General features: G+C 42.0%; 1 protein-coding gene across 1 annotated transcript in view; it reads left to right on the top strand.

Annotated features, from left to right (window-relative positions):
* Window positions 1-23,342, top strand: part of gfra1a (gdnf family receptor alpha 1a) — a 176,276-nt gene that overhangs the window by 5,613 nt on the left and 147,321 nt on the right. The window contains 2 exon segments of the mRNA XM_020917523.2: window positions 997-1,302; window positions 5,822-5,902. Coding sequence (XP_020773182.2) covers window positions 997-1,302; window positions 5,822-5,902 — 387 coding nt within the window.

Raw genomic sequence — 23,342 nt, 5'->3', positions numbered from 1 at the left:
GCTTTATAATTAAATGCAGACGTCAAGTACAGGCCCTTTAAGGCAGCAAAAAAGAAGAAGTGTGCAATAAGGCTCAAAAATCTGTAAAAGTATCATAATGTTGTAGATATAAAACTATACCAATCAAAAGTTTGGACACACTTTTTCATTCATGATTTTTTTCTTCATTTCATTTCATGTATCTGTTTGAGTTAGGTATAAACAAAATTCAAAAACAATAACAAAAATAGTGATGTGTACATGAACATATTTGGGACCTGGTGCTCAAAAAGAGTAGAATAAATAAAAAAAAAAACTTATAGAGACCTCAACTGTTTTACATAATCACCTGGTTCACTTTTTTTTTAATCACCTTTGGAGTGCTTACCTGTCATGTGCAGAAATATACGCACATATATACAAAAACATATCCACACATACAAACATACATACATACATACATATACACATCATAGATATCAGTATATATATTCAGTATAAATGTTTATACACATATAAATAACACACATATACACACGCAGAAACATATTTTTGTTTATGGTCATACAAACTAATAATAATGTTATCGTAGACACAATGTTTATAGTTTATGATCGTACAAAATAAACAGTAATGAGAATGAAAAAAAAAAGATTTTTGTTTTTGTTTATTTTCATGATTATTTACACTGTAGATTGTCACTGAAGCATTAAATCTATGAATGACACTTGTTTACTGCAGTAAACAAAAAATAAACTCAAAATAACTGAAGTAAAAAACTTTCAGGAGGCTGAAAGCTCATTGGTAGAAGAGGGTTTATAGCACTGACAACAAATAACTTGCAGAATTAACCAATAATGAGCAATATAACTGATTTCATCTCGTTTATAGCTCGAGTCTGACCTGAGTGCATCAAAATCTCTCACTATTGCGAAGAAAATGTCTATTGAGCTCCAAAATAACTAGAAATATTTCATCTGCTGCATGATAAGTAATGACAGTACTGTCCGTGTGCAGTGGTCCTGTGTGTGGCGTCGGACCCCCCGCGCTCGCCCTCTCCTCGTGTGGACTGTGTGAGGGCCAGTGAGCAGTGTCTGAGGGAGCCGGCCTGCAGCTCCAAGTACCGCACCATGAGACAGTGTGTGTCTGGGGGTAAAGACGCCAACCCCAGCCTGGGCCCGTCTCTGGAGGGTAAAGACGAGTGCCGCGCCGCCATCGACGCCCTCAAACAGAGCCCCCTGTACAACTGCCGCTGCAAGAGAGGGATGAAGAAAGAGAAGAACTGTCTGCGCATCTACTGGGGAATCTACCAGACTCTGCAAGGTACACACACACCCCTACACACACACACATGTACGCACACACACACACACCCCTACACACACACACGGCGGCAGTAGCTCAGTTGGTAGAGCATTCGCCCACTGATCTGAAGGTTGGCGGTTCGAATCCAGCTCTCGACATAAACATCACAGGTTGAGTGGTCAGATCCACTGACCCACAGTTTGGCTGGTGTGATTCCAGCTCCCACAAATGAATGCTGTCAATGTGTCCTTGGGCAAGACACTTAACCCACCTTGCCCACAGTGTCTGTGTACACTGGTGAGTGGTTCCTTGTTGTAAAGCACTTTGAGTGCCTTGAAGGTGGAAAAGCGCTGTAGAAAAATGTGACCATTTACCATTTTACCATTACCCATGTACGCACGCACACACACACCCCTGCACACACACACATGTACGCACACACACACACACACACACACACACACACACACACACATGTACGCACACACACACACACGTACACACACACACATGTACACACACACACACACACACACACACACACACATGTACGCACACACACACACACACACACATGTACACACACACACACACACACACACATGTACACACACACACACACATGTACACACACACACACACACACACACACACACACAACACACACACACACACACACACACACACACACACACACACACACACACACACATGTACACAACACACATGTACACACACACACACACACACACACACACACACATGTACACACACACACACACACACACACACACACACACACGTACACACACATACACACACACACACACACTGTACACACACACACACATGTACACACACACACACCCTTACACACACACACATGTACGCACACACACACACACACACACACACACATGTACACACACACACAACACACACACACACACACACATACACACACACGTACACACACACACATACACACACACATGTACGCACACACACACATGTACACACACACACACACACACGTACACACACACATGTACGCACACACACACACACCCCTACACACACACACATGTACGCACACACATACATGTACAGACACACACACACACACACACACACACATGTACGCACACACACACATGTACACACACACACACACACACACACACACATGTACACACACACATGTACGCACACACACACACACCCCTACACACACACACATGTACGCACACACACACATGTACAGACACACACACACGCACGCACACACACACACACACATGTACACACACAGACACATGTACACACACACACACACACCCTTACACCCACACACATGTACGCACACACACACACACACCCCTACACACACACACACATGTATGCACACACATACACACACACACACGTACACACACACACATACACACACACGTACACACACACACACACACACACATATACACACACGTACGCAAAGACACACACACACACACACATACATCTCCTGGGGAATCTACCAGACACTGCAAGGTACACACAGACATGTACATACACACACTTTTAATCATAAAGTGCACACACTGATCCCGGGGCATGTGAGCTCTTGAGAATCTTTCCACACGTCTGAGGTGTGGTGCTGTAAGGAGGAGTTTTCTCTACACACACTTCTAAACTGACACAGTGAGAGTGAGAGCAGAGCAGAGGAGCTGCTGTGAGCACGAGCTCCAGCTACAGCCACTTTACTGACACACTCCACTTTCTCTGCACAGAGTGGAAGTGCTGTCTCTCTGCACCTCTGTCTCCCAATGTCTCTGTGTCTCTGTGTCTCTCTGTGCACTGTTTACAGTGTGTGGGTGTGTGTATGTGTGTTAGAGTGACAGCGTGTCAAAGCATCCTGGTGTGTGTTAGGATTGCAGCTTGCATGCTAACATGCACTTCCTGATGATTCAGAACAATAAAAGGCTTTAGACTAGCAGACGTATTTTGACCTCAGGAGCTGTTTATACACTGTATTTGTCCTGGGGCAGGACACATTTTACTCAAATACATGAGACAAAATCAGGTGCAGGACCTTTCATGAGGCACAGATCATTTATACAGATTCAGGCTTCAAAACCCCAAACCCTTTAATTAAAGCACCACCATGTAACTTTTTAGCCCAAAAAATAGACTACAGTTAAAAATGTTGTTAGGTTATTGTTTTTACACTGAGAACATCCTTACTGTGATTGCCTTGCATCTCCATAAACCTGACTCTTTTGGCCTCTAGGCCTCTTCTTTTGGCTTCCTTGACCGCCTGGAAGTTACACAGTGTTGCTTTAAGTGGTTATTAAGTCATTCTAATAAAGCATTTGTTCATTCTAAATGAAGTCTTTGGTCATGCTTTATTAAGGTTATGGCTCACACTTACACTGAGAGGGTAGAGGAGCCAAAAATGGACTTGAGGTATTTCAAGATAATAATTGCTCCAGTTGAAGTACAAAGTAGTGGTACAAATAAAGGGAATTTCAAACTTTCAGCTTTGGATGACGGGAATGAAATCAATATTTATTTGTTTTGGGTGTCATTTTCAGCTCCTCCCACTGCCCCACTTTTAACCCCATCCCTTACCCCCTCTGGCACTTGACCCCACCCACAACACTCATATACCCACAGTATCTGATCTCTCTCCGTGACTGTCCGCCGGCGACGCAAACAAACTCGTCCAAATTGGTGGTGTGTTGGTGACCTCCTCCTCCTCTACGGCGCTGCGTGTGGCTGATGGGGCGTGAGAGGTCTTCGCTCCGGTTAGCCTGTCTTCCAGTGGTCACCATAGCGAGTGGGGGAGGAGGGGTGGGGGGTGAGAGGGGGGAGAGGGGGTGGCTTTCCTAGCTGAGCGGCCTGCTTAATCAGGCGTGGGGGCCGGGGAGGAAATCGACTGACCCAAATAGAGTGTGTCACATGGGGGCCAGCGTGAGGGCCAGGCATGGGGTAAACAAACAGCAACTACTACACATGCAGATGTAGACTGGACAGTGGTGACAAAAAGATGAAGTTTTCTTGTAACAAAATGGACCAAAACTCTTTGAAAAATGGATTAATCAGTTGGTCCATTCTTGAGCTTGTCGTACACTACACAATCCTTTACGATTCTGATTTAGGACCTAACTTGTTTCTCAGCAACTTTGTTCACACTCTGTTCCTTTGTTTCAGTTGGTGATGAAATGGTTAATTACCTCAAAGTATTTCCTCTGGAAGGTCTCAGTGTTTCCTCTGGAAGTTCTTTTGCCACATTTCCTGCCACATATACGTGAATGCATTTAGAAAGCTGTTACATCATCAAAAACACCTGGAGTTGTGTTTATTTGTGTTTTGTTTCATTCACATGTTTGAGTAATCCTGCATTATTAGTCCATCTACATTTCCAAAGCTCAAAATGCTCTGTTCCACCTTGTGATGTCATGTTGTGTGTAGTTTTCAATGGAACAGCTCCTTTTATCTTTAGTTCAGCAGAGATTCAGCAATTCAAGGTCTTAATTTATCCAAATGATTCTAGTGAAGATGTATGGATTTTAAAAACACAGTGGTGTACTTCCTGTATTAACACATGACATCATAAGGTGGAACAGTGTTTTCTGAAGAACACAGCCTAAATGTGCAGGATTTGTGTGTTAAACATGTATGAATGAAACAAAACACAACTTCAGGTCTGTTTGTGATGAGGAAACATTATAACAGAGATCAGAAAATAGAAAAATATGAACCAGAATACATCATATGTTATTAACAGTTTAAGTCACACATTTTCCTCATGTCCCAATCCCTCCCACTGCTCCATAGAGATAGTTCAGTTGTGAGCTCTGGGACCAGTGAGAAGCCACACCTCATTCACTCTCCTACAATTGACTATATTGATTATAAATGTGTGCACATCTGGGTTAAACCATCAGACGCCCAATGACCAGCGCTGCAGACCTGCTGCTCTCCACTGCAGCGTGTTTACTGAGAAGCCAGGATGACATTGTACTTGAAGATATTTATAGATTTAACTTGATGTTAAAGAGGAGCTAACACAGAACATGTTCAGATCATCTTGTTACCTTCTATTGTTTTGATGAAATGTGCTGAAAACAGCTTATTATAATGTGAAAAAGTCACTCCCCCTTCAGAGCGTTATCACTACACAATCAGTGTGTATCCAGCAATGAAACTACTGCAGTCTCTGGTCTGTGAAGTTGTAGTGTATTGTTTAGTATCCTGCTTTTATGTATTTATGAAAAATGTCCCTGTGGCAGGTGATGTGGGCTTGTAGACATACTGCTAACTGTAAGTAGAGTTTAAAAAAAGAGATCACTAGATTACTCAAACATGCATGGAAGACATGAAACCTCTTCAGGCATGTTTTTGATGAGGGATGTTATAACAAGAAAGCATATTTATTCAATCACTTTTGCATAATACCTCCTTTTTAAACTTTTGTTCAGGACTTGAGAATACTCTGTTACTACTCTGATTACACCTCACACTTCTGTTTCAGGGAACGACTTCCTGGAGGACTCTCCCTATGAACCTGTGAACAGCCGCCTGTCCGACATCTTCCGCCTGGCACCCATCCTCGGTAAGTCCCAGCCCACTGGGTCAAATGCTGGGTCACACACACTGTGTGGATCAAACGCTTGGTCACACACACTGTTACACACACTGGCTCAAACACTGGGTCACATGCCCTGTTGCTGTGTCAGACACTGGGTCACACACACTGGGTCACACACACACTGGGTCACACACACACTGGGTCACACACACACTGGGTCACACACAATGTCACATTCCTTGTTGCTGGGTCACATACTGGGTCATGCAGTGGGTCACACACAGTGGATCACACACACACTGGGTCACACGCTTGGTCACGAGCCTTCTCCTGGTGCATGCTCAGTCCTCCTCTCTCTTCCTCTCTCCTTTTCCTCCTTGTCTTCCTCTAGTGCCTGTTCTAACCCAAAGTCTCATAACAGCAGAGATGTTCAGACCGGAGGCTTTCTCAGTCTCTGTAGGTGCAGGTGGTGTGAACGTGTGTGCGTAGGAGACGAAGATTGAGAAGTGAGGAGATGTGGAGTGAGTAGATGTGGAGTGAGGAGACGAGGTTTGAGGAAATGTGGAGTGAGGAGATGAGGAGTGAGAAGACAAGGTTTGTGTGTGTGTGTGGTGACAGTGCAGTGTGCATCCTGTAGATGGTGCTGTTTTCCCTCCTTCAGTGCTTCAGTGCTCGTGTGCTGTAAATGCTGCAGTGATGTGAATGGATTTTATGTTGTTATGAATGATTTTGTACAGTGTGTAATGTAATGCAGGTTTGTCCTCCCATAAATGTATACTTTGTAAGTTTAATTTGTCTCTTTTGCTGTTATTTAGTTACACATGTCATGTTCTTGCTCAACATCTGTGTAAAAACAGGCGTAGTTACTGTGAGGAGGTGCTGCTTCTCCCCACGGCCACTTTAAGCTCAAACAGAAGCTGCACAGTTCTGTGTCAGGGCATCGTGAGGTACTGTCCTATTAGCATGGCAATAAAGATCTGCATTTATTCTTAAAAAGTACAACGTATTTTCTCAAACATATGTCAGAGTGCAGTCATGTGACTTCATGTGGAACAGCACACACACACACACACACACACACACACACACACACACACACACACACACACACATACACGCACATACACGCACATATCATGAGCATCATCTATAAATCTATTCTCCCTCATGTTTCATTTGTATTTCTAAAAGATCCTGTTCAAACCCACAGCTGTGAGCAGAGCGAGCAGCTCACTCTGCTTTTACGCTGTGCACAAACCGTTCTCCTGTGTGCACAGAAACAGACTTTTTATTGAAGAGTTTCATTTGAAAACATTTAAGCTACTTTGTGTGTTTGATAGAGAATCCACTGCAGCAGGAGGCTGTGCAAAGCAAAACAATCACTTCATTCAAATGTTTGGAATAAAGTAAAAAAAATACCAGACATGTACATGATCTTTAAAGGCTGCATGAGGGCTGAGTGGTTAGCAGAAGGTTGAAGGTTTGACTCCCAGGCTGTTTCTGGGTGGGTTTCCTCTGGGCACAGTTTGTCGTATCAACCCAAAACATGCACTACAGTTGTCCAACTGAGGCGGTCCTGACTCAAGACAGGTTTAGCTCATTGAAGGGTGGGTCAAATGCAGAGGACATGTTTCTCTATCCACCTTATTCAACCTGCTCACTTTTGTCTCTAAAACACCTGAACTGCACTTTTTTGTGGTGACACTTCTGATTAACCAGGGATCTCATTCATGTCAGTGGAGAATTTGTGTAAAGTTTAACATGTTAAATCTGACATTAAGTTCATTTGTATAAAATGATCTATTTTCATGTGACCCACAAGTCACAGTGCACTGATTCTCTGGGGGATTTAAAATGACTTTAACGGCTCCGTATTGAATTTATTTGCTGTCAAGATCGACCCCACAGAAAATAATACAACCCGAGTGATGAGGTGGAATAAGATGGATAGAAAAAAGTGTTTGTCTATTCTAAAAGTGTTTGTTTTGTTCGAGCTGTGGTTCCACTCTCAACTATTAGTGAAAACGTGTGTGTGGAATGTTCTGTCTGTGCACAGTTGTCGTACAGAGCACACACTTGTTGAGTGCGTGCTGGTATGCCCTGTGTGTGTGTGTGTGTGTATCTGTGTGTGTGTGTGTGTGTGTGAGTCTCTCCTGGGGACAAAAATCAGGTCCATGACATAAATCTTTTATTATTTGATCATTAACATGGTTTCAAGTTCAGGTCAGAGTTAAATCGGTGATTAGGGTTTAGGTTAAAGACGGAGTATTTGTTTTTTTGAGCTTTGTATGTCTTTCTATGTTATAACTCTGTTCCCCCATCATGATGTTCAATTAATTTAGAGATCTCACCCGGCCCCTGTTTGAACCCTCCTTATACTTAGCTGTAAGACAGAGGTCAGAATTTTTAGTCCTGCTCCTGCCCTCAAAGAATTGTAATTTTCAGTCCTGCTCTCCTCCTGCAAATTCCGCAAGATGGGGACTTTTGCTTTCTTAAGCTCTATCAAACAGAAGTGGAAAGGAATTGTCTAAAATGTGCATGAGATTAGAAGACAACCGCAAGTTTAGGCTGCCTAAAATGTTTTTATTAATGTCAAATAAAACATCCAGCACAAATTCTGTATGACAGGCAAACATTAATAATTTCTATATTTTACTTTACACTCACCCACTCGCTCCCACAGTGTGTAGTCCTGCTCCAGCCTGCGACCGCAATGATCTTTAAAAATGTGTTCCTGCACTGCACTACCTCCCGCGGGACTGCAGGACTCTACTCTAAGATTCTCTCCAGTGCACCACCCACAAACCTACATCACCCACACTCCCACACCACAATTCTCCATAAATATACAAAAACATGATACAAAACTGTACGATAAGACTTGACAAACCTGATGTGATGTGCAGTGGTTTCATTCTTGGGATTGTGTTGTGTTTTGAACATGTTAATACGATGTTTTCAGTAAATAGAACCTCGCTGGAAGGTTATGTAGTGACTATGGTCAAGGGAAAGATCCGTCTCCAGTAAATGAATGGAAATCAATGTGATGTCTCCTAAAAAGAGGGAAGTCTAATATGTATGTGTGTGTGTATGAGTGTGTTTGTGCATGTGTGTATGTGTGAGAGCATATGGAGCGGACGTGCTTTAGGAGACAGGTGGACTCAAACTGCTTTGTAACTTGATTTGGTGAATAGGTGTGGTCAGTATTTATTATAGTTTTACATCAGTTCAGTAATAGTTTGCAAAAAAAAGTACAAAAATATAAAAAAGCTGCTCTGAGTTGTAAAACTAACTCCCCCCGCTTATGTCATCAACGGAAAAACTCCAGCCAAATTACAGAGACCGTTTACCCTTTTGCTTTAGGAAGAACTTTTCTGACAGTTTAAACCTTCATTTAACTAAATAAAGCTGTTTTCTTGTAATTGTTTTGTCAGTTAGTTGAGCTTTGACCCTTGTTTACGGTATGGTTGCTTAGTAACAGTTTAAGCCTGTACATATAAAACATCTCCTTTAACCCAGAAGGAATTAAAATGTCCAACTTCACAAAAACACACATTGTATTGGTGCATGTCTATATATATATATATATATATATATATATATATATATATATATATATATATATATATATATATATATATATATATATATATATATATATATATATATACTGAGTTATTATTGGTGCAAAACATAAAGTGATCTTCATTTATAGTATTTTGTTAGAAATGACACAGAATATAATGACAGTTATGTGAAAATCATAGGGAAAAAACAAAAACAAGTCCAGAGTCCAGATTTGTGTTATTTGTAGACAAACACTTTTAAATCTTATCCTATTTATCTTATACTCCCCTCTCTCCCTCTCTCCCAGTGAAATAAAAATAAAACGTGTGTGTGTTTTTATAGCACTAAAAAACTGGGGAAAATGTGTTGTTACCGTGAGCGAGCTTGCATCTCCACAAACTTGACTCTTCTTTGGCCTTGTTCCTTTGGCTATAATCTTCCACAGTACGTCTTAAAACTAGAGCCGGGCACGTTAACGCGTTCATTTTGCTTTAACTCATTAATTCATTATCGCCAACAATTATTTTAATGCCGTTAACACAGTTTTTCTTTTATTTTATAATTAGTTTTTATTGTAAGTGTCTGTTTCTCACTGGCTTTTATTTTGAAAAAGTTCACCGCGTGCGTTTCTTTAAGTTTGACGTCTTTTCTTTGCACTTTTTCCGCTTTTTATCTGACCACGTGAGATGCTCCGACCGGGACACGGGTCTTTCTCTTTGTTCTTCTTCTTCCAGGCATCCAAATCGAAGTGTCCAGTGTGGTTTTTGTCGCTGCAGTCTCACTTACATAACGCTATTACAGGGTATTCATGAAGGTCCGGAAGATTTTGTGATATGATCCCGCCCATAACTCAATGAAATATGATTGGTTAAGACAACTGTCAATCTCAAACTTCGTTCCATTGGAAGATAAATTGTGATTGGTCCATTTCCATTCCATTATATTAACCCTTTGTTTCCCAAGAAATATGAGTCCAAGTTTATAACAGTGGCTTAACTGGTTTAGATCTGGTTTTAGTCCCGGTTTAGTTGTGGTTTAGTCCTGGTTTAGTCTTGGTTTAGACCTAGTTTAGACCTGGTTTAGTCTTGGTTTAGACCTAGTTTAGACCTGGTTTAGTCTTGGTTTAGTTCTGGTTTAGTCTTGGTTTAGACCTAGTTTAGACCTGGTTTAGATCTGGTTTAGTTCTGGTTTAGTCTTGGTTTAGACCTAGTTTAGACCTGGTTTAGACCTGGTTTAGTCTTGGTTTAGTCCTAGTTTAGTCCTGGTTTAGTCTTGGTTTAGTCCTGGTTTAGTCTTGGTTTAGACCTGGTTTAGTCCTGGTTTAGTCTTGGTTTAGTCCTGGTTTAGTCTTGGTTTAGTCCTGGTTTAGTCTTGGTTTAGACCTAGTTTAGACCTAGTTTAGACCTGGTTTAGACCTGGTTTAGTCTTGGTTTAGTCTTGGTTTAGTCTTGGTTTAGACCTAGTTTAGACCTGGTTTAGACCTGGTTTAGTCTTGGTTTAGACCTAGTTTAGACCTGGTTTAGGCCTGGTTTAGTTCTGGTTTAGTCTTGGTTTAGACCTAGTTTAGACCTGGTTTAGACCTGGTTTAGTCTTGGTTTAGTCCTAGTTTAGTCCTGGTTTAGTCTTGGTTTAGTCCTGGTTTAGTCTTGGTTTAGACCTGGTTTAGTCCTGGTTTAGTCTTGGTTTAGTCCTGGTTTAGTCTTGGTTTAGTCCTGGTTTAGTCTTGGTTTAGACCTAGTTTAGACCTAGTTTAGACCTAGTTTAGACCTGGTTTAGACCTGGTTTAGTCTTGGTTTAGTCTTGGTTTAGTCTTGGTTTAGACCTAGTTTAGACCTGGTTTAGACCTGGTTTAGTCTTGGTTTAGACCTAGTTTAGACCTGGTTTAGGCCTGGTTTAGTCTTGGTTTAGTCCTGGTTTTAGACCTGGTTTAGTGTCCGGCAATGAGTAGAATTACCGGGGGGGAAAAAAAAAGTGAAAACAGGAAAATACCTCTGTGTAATCCATTTATTTCAACCAAGCAACTGTAATCCAATTACCACTCACTGAAACAGTAACTGTAACCAAATACAGTTACTCATAATTTGTACTCTGATTACGTAAGTCTGGTACATGTAATCTGTTACTCCCTGACACTGCCTCTCTGTGTGGATGTGTGATTGGTCAAATGCTCCTTGTATGTGTTTCTCAGCTTTACAAAACCCACACTTTCCCAGAGGAGCAGATCTGAACTCAAACCTGTCCCAAACATGGCGATTCCTCAGTTTGTTTTCCCGTCGCTGCTCCTCACAGCGCTGCAGACTTAGCATTAGCTCCTCTTCCTCCTCCTCCTCCTCCTCGTTCTCATCCCAACACCATTTCCTTCAAAATGCCACATCTGATCTGCGCTCTGCAATCTCCCAAATGATGCGATCTGTGTGCCCCGTCTATGTACTCGCTCAGCTCGTGTTTGGACTCGTTGAATACGTAAAGTGCGGAGGAAATGGTCCGGCACACAGCTCTTCTCCGGTGATTACAGGTGGGAGCGTCAGGGGTAGAAAGCAAACACACGCGGGCAGGTTCACAGCGCTATCTGTGGTGAGGGGTGCGTTTGATAAGAGCGTCGGAGCGTCCAGGAGGAGTGGTGCTGTGAATAAACATGAGGCCAGAGTATATGTTATCAGGACTATCACCCTGACCCCGGCGCTTCAGAGACTGGGGGAGGAAATCCTGACATCGCTTTTGTCAACACTCAAGACAAAAATGTGTGAGGACAAGATTTGAGAGGCCAAGCGAAAAAAAAACAAAAAAAAAAAACAACAATAACTGCACAGAGACTTCGAAGGTCTTTACAGTAGATGTATTCTGCAAACTGGACTTTACAGAACTTTACGGACTAAACCAGGACAGAAAAAGGAATGAAAAAGGACTGAACCGGGACTAAACCAAGACTAAACCAAGAATAAACCAGGACTAAACCAGGACTAAACCAGAACTAAATCAGGACTAAACCAGGACTGATCCCAGGACTGATCCCAGGACTGAACCAAGACTAAACCAGGACTAAACCAGGACTAAACCAAGAATAAACCAGGACTAAACCAGGACTAAACCAGAACTAAATCAGGACTAAACCAGGACTGATCCCAGGACTGAACCAAGACTAAACCAGGACTAAACCAGGACTGAACCAAGAATAAACCAGGACTAAACCAGAACTGATCCCAGGACTAAACCAGACTAAACCAGGACTGAACCAGGACTAAACCAGACTAAACCAGTCCTGGTTCAGTCCGTATGCAGTGCAAAAGTGCAGCATCTTGATCGATGTTTTTTCTGCTCAATAAATAATGTCTGTGAAGTGATGTTGTATTTTTGTATTGTCGAGTTGCGTCTGTGAATTCGTATTCGTACTGAAGAAAGTGTAATCATAAATTTTCATTTCATGATTGCAATTCTTAATGTTGTAACTTCAATTTGTATTCTGATGGATAAATACACACAATATATTTTATGTACGACTGGACTCATTCAAGAGTTTATGAATATTTATTTTATGTTACTACATAAAACTACAGACAAACATGCACAGATTTCTGTCCTACGCACATGAAGAATCCTGAAAGTTTTCTCCCTCCCTCCCCCCTCTTTATGCCACTCTGACCTGACGGAGTGAGTGCAGGTGAAACGTACTGAATGATGTCGTTGTGTCCTTGGGCAAGACACTTAACCCACCTCATCCCCTCAGTGTATGTGTGTGAATGTGTGAATGTGTGAATGTGTGAGTGGTTCATTGTTAAAGTGTTTTTCCTTGAAGGTGGAAAAGCGCTTTATACAAATGTACCATTTATTCTACATCAATAAATACTAGACATATAATATTTACTTTATTATTTCATCACAGCAATACAATTAATTATGACAATATTTTATATATTTATCGAGTCACACAGCTCTGTCGAAATAAGCCACCTTACATTTTTCCGTTTACAGTTGCATAGATTCAGTAAAGCCAAACCCTGACCCTGACCTCCCACTTTGATAACATATTTCTTTGGACTAGAAACTCAGGTTTGATGCTGTTTCCACACGGTGATCACACTTCATACTTTAGTTATGACATTTATATAAATATGTGTAGGTAGTTTATTTGGACAGTCGTATTCTGCTCAAACAGGCTCCAACTAAATGAAGCACATATCTACAGCACAATTTAACCATCGAATAATGTCCCACTGTAAAATCACCATTATTCACTCATTTAGATGAATTTGGGCAGAGCTCATTTCCACAGGTCGATATTTTCTATCAAATAAGACTCCACTATCGAAGAGAAAGAAATGACTGGAAACACTCAAATCTTTATATTAAATTATAATATAGTGATATTTTATTTATACAGTGTCTTTCTAAACAAAGTGACAATGTTTTCTACACATGGAAACAAAATCAAATACGATGATAAGCATAAAATCAAACTTTAAATCCAAACAAAGATTTTCTGCCACAAATCAACACACACGTCGATGTTTAACTGGTCCAAACAGACAATAAAACCAAAACACTTTTAAAATGTGAATTGTGACTCCACTTTAGCCTCGGGAGCTCAGATCGACGGCATTTCAACTGGAACAGTGCTTGGGGGTCGTGCGCATGTGCAGTAGAGCCAGGGAGCTCAAATCGACAGGACACGTCTCTTTCCTCTCTCTATATATATGATGAGCACATATGTTATCCTGTGTCGTTCCGCTCTTTCTCCTCGTCCTCTTTCCACTTCTTCCTCCCTCTCTCCCTTCCGCTCTCGCTCTCTCTCTCTCTCTCTGGTTTAAAGTCTGTCGGTTCTTCTCCCGCTCCGCTCTGGAGATGGCACCTCATTACAAGTGCCAATGTTTACACAGAAGACACCGCTCTATCTGACGACTTAGAGAGAGAGAGAGAGAGAGAGAGAGAGAGAGAGAGAGAGAGAGAGAGAGAGAGGAGAAGGAGAGAAGGAGGGAAATACAGCGGGAGAGAGGAGAGAAGCAGAGAAAAGGCAAAGACAGCAGCAAACAGAGGAGAAGAGGAGGGAGAGAGATGTAGAGAGAGAGGAGGGTGGGTGAAGTGTTGAGAAAGAGAGAGACTAGACAATGACGGAGAGTAGAGAGGGAAGAAGAGTTAGAAGAGAAAGAGAGGAAGCAGGAGAGAGAGTGAGAAGGACAGTGAAGAAATAGGTACAAGAGAAGGAGAGGACAGAAAAGCGAGAGACTGAGGGGGGAGAGGTTGGAAAGCAGGAGAGGGAAGAAGGGGAGAGACGAGAGAGAAGGAAGAGAGAGGTGAGAGTAAAGGAGAGACAGAGGAAATAGAGAATAATACATAAAAAAATAAAAATAGAGATAGAGATATAGAGACATGATGCCCAAGTGAGAGAGGAGGGAGAGTTTGAACCTGATTTCCATCCTGGTGCACTTCCTGTTGTGTCTCTCTGTTTGTGAAGTTCTGACTTTGGCTGATAAAAACATGTCTGTGTCTGTGGAGTTATATAACACACATGATGAGATTATATTTAAATTTAAATGATTTTTCTTGTCTTAAAAACAACAAAATTACTCATTTCAAATAGTTTACAGTGGTCCAAAGTCACTCCTTTTCCCCTTAAGCATTTTGAACAACATCATTCTTCACATTCATGAGTTTCTAAACACTTTTCACACTTTTACCAAAATGACAATGCAGCAATGTCCAGTCCTGTATTTATCACTGAAAACTGGAGAATGAAGTGCATATGTCACACTGGGTGCACTAAAAGAAGCACCTGTACGATGTACTAGAACAGTTTGCACTTGCACTTTTAAAGTAAATGTTACTGCTGTAATATCAGGTACAATGGACTTGTCAGTATTACTTACTATTAGTATTACTGACGAGCACCATTAACAGTTAGGAATTTAGTGAGTAGTTGTTAAAGTTTTTTTTTTTTTTTTTTTTTTTTTTTTTAAGTTAAAAGTCATATTCATAAGTATCACACTCATACATTAAATAAAATATATAAATTGCATTGCTGTGATGAAATAATAAAGTAAATATTATATGTCTAGTATTTACTCATGTACAATAAATGGTACATTTGTATATAGAGCTTTTCCACCTTGAAGGAAAAACACTTGAACACAATGAACCACTCACACATTCACACATTCACACATTCACACACACATACACTGAGGGGTGAGGTGGGTTAAGGCACCGTCCACACGACAATGTTTTTTGGTCAAAATGGAGAAGTTTGTATTCGTTTTGGCCTTTTGTCCACACAGCTTTGTACATATTTGTTTACATTTTACAGAAAGGAAACTTAAAACCACATGGCTAATTTGCATAAACTAAGATTCAAAAAACAGCTCACTATAGTTCAGTTTCTGTCGGACTAAAGGACACGACTCAGTGGATTATATGGGTTCTTTCTGTTCTTATGGCTGCGCTCAGACTGCAGCCTGAAGTGATCCAAATCCAATTTTTTTGACCCTATGTGACCTGTATCTAATATTTTAATGACAGTCTGAACGACACAGATCCGATTTTTTCAAATGTGACCCAGGACACTTGGATATGTGCTCCTGAAACCGATACATATCTGATGTTTTGACATGTGACTTCAGTCTGAATGGTCAAAGTGCATTCATCCACCTGCACGTTATCAACAAGCCACAAATGTCACTATTCTGCACTGAAGTAGGCGAAAATTGTTAATGAACTCTGTGTCACTGAAGTGAAGCACATCACCACTCACCACTCTTGGCTCCGTCTCCACATCCACATGTACAGACATTACTGCCGCTGTCCCACAAAACACCATGGCCAAAAACCTCGTCCTTCTCCTTCTCAATCTCCTCCTTAAAACAAGTAAGTTGTTCATGTTCTGACTCCGGTACAAGAGGAACTTTAAAATCTCCAGGTGCTCGATGCTGCGTCCATGTTTAGACAACTTCTGTAAACACAGAGCACGCTCACTGTGGTTGACGTCGTCGTGTTTCCAGTGCACATGTGGGACAGTTTTGGGCCGTTTAACGGTCACACTGGAGATCACATACAAGTCACATTTAATTGGAAATGTGAATGACCTCACAAAACATCAGATTTCACAAAATTCAGAATTGAGCATTAAGCCCTGCAGTCTGAACATAGCCTAAGTTTAACTTTTGCAAACAAAACAGTTATATTTCTGGGATACATCTAAAATCGGCTAAATTACCTGAAAGTTTAAAAAACGGTGATGAGATCTGCATTATGAAATATTATTATCATTGTTAACAGCGCCACATACAGGTGTGGTAGATGTATTACATCGTTTTCACTCAGTGCTCTGTTGTCGTGTGGACGTGAATATTTACTGATCTGTGCCGTGTGTGGACGTGGCCTAAGTGTCTTGCCCAAGGACAAATGCTCTGCCAACTGAGCTCCTGCCACTTCAGCTCAAACACAAAGGCGGCGAGTGCAGGACTGATCTAGAAGGACTTTGGTGTTACTCAGTATTTGTGAGTTTGTGAGGAGCGAGTGTAAAACCTTTAGACGTGTTGGTGATTCTACAGTAGAAGTGACTCACTAAACACAAAACTTCCACTGCAGGAGTAAAATAAGTACATTTGTCCATTGCTCTTAATTAAGTTGTAGTTCTCACAAAATGATGATATCAGCAAAATGGCATCTTGAAAATAATTAATTAAAGACGACTCAAACATGCATGAATCACTCCAAATACAATTTCAGAAGGTCAGTGAGAAGGAAACAAATGTGACATGGTTAAAAGGTCTGAAAAGTTCATTTTGCAGAAGAGTTCTGCTTTAAGAATAATATTTTCTCTCAAATAAACATGTTGGAATTTCATATTTGGGACGTGGCGCTGTCTGCCGCTCTGCTCTTTCATAAGGTGTGTCAGTTTTGATCTGAACATTCAAATGTGGAGACAGTGACGGCGCCCCCTCAGGCTCAAGTCAGTACGCAATTCTACTTCATCATCGGGACGCACACTCCAGCTTCAAACCAACCCCGACACTTTCACACGCAGGTTCAGAGTGGAGAGGCAGGTCCGGACGTCAGTGATGTGAGAGCGGGGAGGACGGGGAGAGACGCCACAGACGAGCTGAAAAGATCCAGCTCCAAAATCAAGTCTGGGACCTTCTCATTTTGAAGCAGGAAACCTAATCATTATAGCACTTCAGTATATGTCTCCACACGTCTCTAACACTCTGGCTCACTAGGAAATGAGCTCATATGTCCAAAATTCTTAATTGAACTCATTTTTAATTACCTAGATATTGCTTTTTTCCAGTACTGGTATCGGAAATTATTAGTACCCAGTCCTCTCCACGGTCATATTTCCTCGGTGTCCACATGTCCTTCTGACCTCCCACCCTCAACCCTCTGACATTCTTCTGACCCATGCTCCCATTCCTCTGACCCCCTCCTCTCTCTGTGCCCCCCCCCCCCCCCCCCCCCCCCCCCCGTTCTGTGACCTGTCTCCCTCTGTCCCCCTGACAAGCCCCCTTTGACAAGACCGAGTCCAAGCGCCTTCAAAACTGAGTCCAGGCTCCTTCAAGACTTAGTTCAAGCTCCTTCAAGACTTAATTCAAGCTTCTTCAAGAATGAATCCAAGCTCCTTCAAGACCGAGTCCAGGCTCCTTCAAGACTGAGTCCAAGCTCCTTCAAGACTGAGTCCAGGCTCCTTGAAGACTTAATTCAAGCTTCTTCAAGAACGAGTCCAAGCTTCTTTAAGACCGTGTCCAAGCGTCTTCAAGACCGAGTCCAAGCGTCTTCAAGACCGAGTCCAAGCTCCTTCAAGACTTAGTCCAAGCTCCTTCAAGAACGAGTCCAAGCTTCTTCAAGATCAAGTCCAAGCTCCTTAAAGACTGAGTCCAAGCTCCTTCAAGACTGAGTCCAAGCTCCTTCAAGATCGAGTCCAAGCTTCTTCAAGATCGAGTCCAAGCTCCTTCAAGATTTAGTTCAAGCTCTTTCACGACTGAGTCCAAGGTCCTTCAAGATCAAGTCCAAGCTTCTTCAAGAATGAGTCCAAACATGTTCAAGTCCGAGACTGTAAAAAAACAAACAAACAAACCAAAAAAAAAAAAACAACGAGCCTGGTCTCGAGACCAAGACCGGTCTCAAGTACTACAACTCTACCATCTACCCACACTACATTGGTGTTCGACTGGTACATCGTGGTCGACGTATTGGGCAGCCCTGGTTTATGTTATGGTTGCTAACAGTTATACATTTACGTCGACGTATGCCATGTCCAACCAGAAGTGACATTTGTACTTTACCAAAATAAATGAATAAATAATCAACCAAACATATTTCCCCCGTAAAAATCTGTTTTGGTAAAATGAGAAGCTTAGTTCAACCTGTCATATGCACTTTAAATAAAAGCAGATTTTCGCAACACGTCCCCAAATGTCTCTCGTACACCATTTAGCGCTTCTAACCGACCTCCACCTGCCATTTATTAACTCCCCGCTCTGTTTGTGAATGACAGGTCCAGCTGTGCACCCCCTCACACACACACACACACACACACACTCCCAGCACGCGCCCAATCCCATCACACACGCAGAGGTGAGCGGCTGCGGGGAGCTCTGATTGGCTGATGAGAGGAGAGGCGATTCATCATACTTAACACAGACGCGAATGACAGCTCGAGGGGCTCCGGGGCCCCTCTCCTGTCGCTCATTTTGGCCCCCGCTCGTGGAGAGTACCTGCGGAGCGTTCGTTTGCGGTTTGCACAGGGTTTTAGTACAAGTGTGAGTGGACATGTTTAATGCAGTGACAAGAGGAGGCGGAGCAGAGTGGAAGAGCCAGTACACAGTGTATGGAAGAGGACGGATTGTTATTGTCATTTACAAAGACAGAGTAGCCAAAAATGAGTACTGTTACTTCAAAATAATGTTACTCAAGTAGAAGTACAACAGTGGTCCAAGAAAAAGTATTCAGGGAAATTTCGACTCACGTAAGAGTAACAGTCTGTACATAAATTAACACGGAGAAGGAGAAAACATGAAATAAACACTTCCTCAAAGTGGGAAGAGTAAACCCAACTTTTACTCTGGTAAGAGTACAGTTACACGGTACAACATATTACAGGCAGGACGACAGCGCCACCTGCAGTCCCACTTCTTCAGGACAATATCCCAGGTGTGTGAGAGTAAAAAAGGAACATAAGATCGAAGGTGAGAAGGAAACAGAGAAGGCAAAACACAACCAACAAAACACAAACAGAACAGGAAGAACTCTATTCAGTCATTTGTGACACTGTAAAAGAGAGAAGCACATTCTGGACTGGGATGAGCAAACATCATCACTGCATTAAAGAGGCAATCGAAATACAGAAACGTGCCCATGGGTCTACAAACTGGGACGATGGGCATTTTTACTCTCACACACCTGGGATGCTGTCCTGAGGAAGTGGGACTGCAGGTGGCGCTGTCATCCTGCCTCCAACTGTAGGAAGACAGCACCAAAACCTGTTTAAATCACCTGACCGACACGTCACAGCAACATCATGAGACTCTGAGGAAGAACACAGGAGCAGAACAAACTGTCAGGGATGAAAACAAACCTAATAACATATACAATGGTTAAATGCTCTGAAAAGTCCATTTTGCAGAATAGGTCGGCTTTAATGCTTTGGAACATTTGGTCCACACTACAGGACATTACAGCACAAACATGTGCAGCTTTTGCTCTTACAGTTGTTTAAATGAGCACTGTTTAAATGCGGTGAACCTCTGAGTCTGTGTTAAAAGCATGTTCAGTTCTGTACCTATTAACGTGGCCTGTGTGTGTGTGTGTGTGTGTGTGTGTGTGTGTGTGTGTGTGTGTGTGTGTGTGTGTGTGTGTGTGTGTGTGTGTGTGTGTGGTACAGGGCAGGTGCAGCGCTCTCCACCTCCTGTCACTCCTTTGTCTGGGTTAGCTTAAAACAATTAGCCTGGAGCGCGGCGTAACTAACTAGTGTGGCGTAGCTAAGTGGAGCGTGCTATCCTGTTACACTGTAGTGTATAGAAGAGGACTGAGGAGGGGGAGGAGTACCGGCTGCGTCTGGGTCAAATAACTGAAATTTCATCTTATCATTTTGGTGTTTGTCCAGTTGGTGCTGCCAGGCCGAGTGGAGATGAAGTGTCATCAGGATGAGGGCGTTTGGTGCTGAGAGCTGCAGAGCTTTGGGCTTTGGCTCTGATACATTAGATTTGTAATGTACATTTGATTGTTTTCTTGTCACATCTGAACATTATAAGTTCCTGAAATATTCCACTTAAGTTGCCGAAATGTTGCATGAAATGTTCCACATTATGGTTTTAAATAATCTATTAATACATGTATGTACAATAGACTATTGTACATACATGTATGTATCCTCCTAGAACCTGGAGTCCACACATGTGGACATGTATGTCCAACACGTTTTGGGTTGTTCAGACACTTCATTAACAGTTTTTGTAAATTATTATTCAATTGTGACTTAATTGTGTTCCATCAAAATGATTAAAACATAAGATGAAGGTTTTATAAATCATATGTGGACATATAAATATAAACATATTTAAATATATAAAAAATATAATTCTTTGTTGTTGCACTCATCGGGTCCCAATCAGCCCAAAGAACAAAGAGAAATCAATAAAACCATGAAGAACTCAGGTCTTAGAAGGTTAATACTATGAAAAACAGGCTTCATGTGAGAGGTCTTGCCTTTCCTCAGATCTGACGTGTAAGTTGACCTAGTGTCACACTGTGGAACAAGCCAAACCACATAAGGCATTTGTAAGAAAAGTTCTTTGTTGAGTTGAGTTGGCCTCGCAGACTCACCGTCAGCGTCACCACTTCCTGTCCAAACGTGTCTGTGGGATTTTACCGAATCGTGTTGAAATGGATAAATATTGAGAGATCAGGCCGAGGACAGGGAGCTGCAGGTGGGTGTCACTGACAATGTTAAAGACAAAACAAATGAGGTGAACACTTCTCTGTTTAGAAAGTCAGCTATTTGTAGTTTTGTCACATAAAATATTAAACCATGACACAAACTGAAGTTCTCTATAAAATCATTTATTAAGTTGTTTCATTTTCCATGTTAGTTTTAGGGAGGATTGTGAAATACAGTGTTTGTGCTGAATCATCTGGATACTTGGAGCACATTAGGAATATGAGGAATAACTCTGGATGATAAGATCAGATGAACTAGACAGTGCTTTCATTCTGACACACACACAGAGCCTTAAAGTCCACATCCACTGCTCCATGAGACCCCTGTACTAACACTCCACCTCACTGCTCCTCCTGTCAACCTCCTCTGGTTTCCCCCTGTGACCTCTGACCTCTGTGAGCCCCGTGAGTGACCCCTGTCTTCTGCCCCCTGCTGGTGATCTGTGGCTCTGTGTTTGGCCCCCATCTTCGGCCCCCCGCCGGTCACACCTGGCCCCGCTCTTGAACGCACACGTCTCTTGCAGAAGGAGGGCAGCAGACTGGCCCCAGCGCAGGGACCCCGGCAGACCCCCAGGCAGACCCCCAGGACCAGAGTAGGAACAGGAGAGCTCACCCCAACTGGGCCATTCTGGGTAAAACACGCTGGGTTACATCTCTGCTTCTTTGTGTGTGTGTGGTCAGATTTGCTATTTGCGATTTGCTGATTACTTGGGCTACATACAAACTGTTATGAATAATCTATAGGCCTTTTGCTCTAGTACATTCTTTGGCTCCTTGGGTATGCTCAGACTGTACACGTGCACACATCTGGGACACTTGTTATCCTGTAAACTCGTTCGACTGCTGACTAAAAGTTGAAACATTCTTACAATTTCATAATGTGCTTGTCACGTTCTCACCACCATGAGCTTTGAACCGAGCCGAGAAAACAGAACATCTCCATCACCTGAGAGGGAGCTGCATCACAAATCAGCAGAAGAAAGTGCAGGAAACAACAGTGAACTAGAACCTGCATTTCCCTATTGGCCAAAGGAAAGCATTGAAAACACTGGGCCAATGCAGAATATTAGTGAGCAAACCAACAAAACAAACTACCTGCATGAAGTTGGTCATCCATCAAACACAAACATACACAAACCTCCACAAAACTAGTGAAGAGAAACGATCTGAGGCTGTGGAAAATAGATCAGTCTTTAGTAACTTGCTATTGATTCATATATTATGTAATAACACAGACTTTTCCACAGTCTCAGATCGTTTCTCTTCACTAGTTTTCTGGAGTTTGCTGCCATCAGCTGAGTCATGACGTCATGTATTTTCGTAAAAAATAACAATTCATAATTTTAGAAATACATTTTCACAAATGAAAACAGTCACAACACAAAACAGCACAAACCAAACACAAAGGTTTCATATAATTTTCTGCTGTTTTGAGGCTTTTTCACATTTTGAGGAATTGGATGATCGGCCAAAAATAAAACTGCTAAAACCAAACTTTTTGCAGCACAAAACAGCACAAACGAAGCACAAACTTTTAACTTCAAGATTTTTATTTCAGTTTTAGAGCATTTTGAAACATCCTGGGGGGTGGTGACCCCAATTTGATCTATAAAAGAATCGTTAAAATCTTCACTAAACTAAAACAGCACAAACAATACTATTTGCAGCACAAAAAAGCACAAACGATGCACAGACGGTAAACATAATTTTTGTGTAAGTTTGCGTTTGACGGGGCCCAGCTTCACAGACGTGAACAACCTGAGCCAGTGTCTTTAGTCTGCATTAAATCAAACTGATGCTTCCACATGAGCCCAAACCAACCAGAGTCGAGTCAGCTTTAAGTGCACCAGATGGAGCAGGTGTGAAAGGCCCGAGTACCTGCTCCTCATACGTGCTGAGTGGAATCGTGCAGAGGAACATGAGAGTGTTTCTCTACATGAGCTCGTGCTGAGCTGTGTATTGTGTCCATGTG

This window comes from Boleophthalmus pectinirostris, unplaced genomic scaffold (assembly GCF_026225935.1).
Source record: "Boleophthalmus pectinirostris isolate CB_2022bp ecotype Guang Dong unplaced genomic scaffold, ASM2622593v1 HiC_scaffold_5, whole genome shotgun sequence".
NCBI lineage: Eukaryota > Metazoa > Chordata > Actinopteri > Gobiiformes > Gobiidae > Boleophthalmus > Boleophthalmus pectinirostris.
This window is presented reverse-complemented; position numbering and strand designations above follow the sequence as displayed.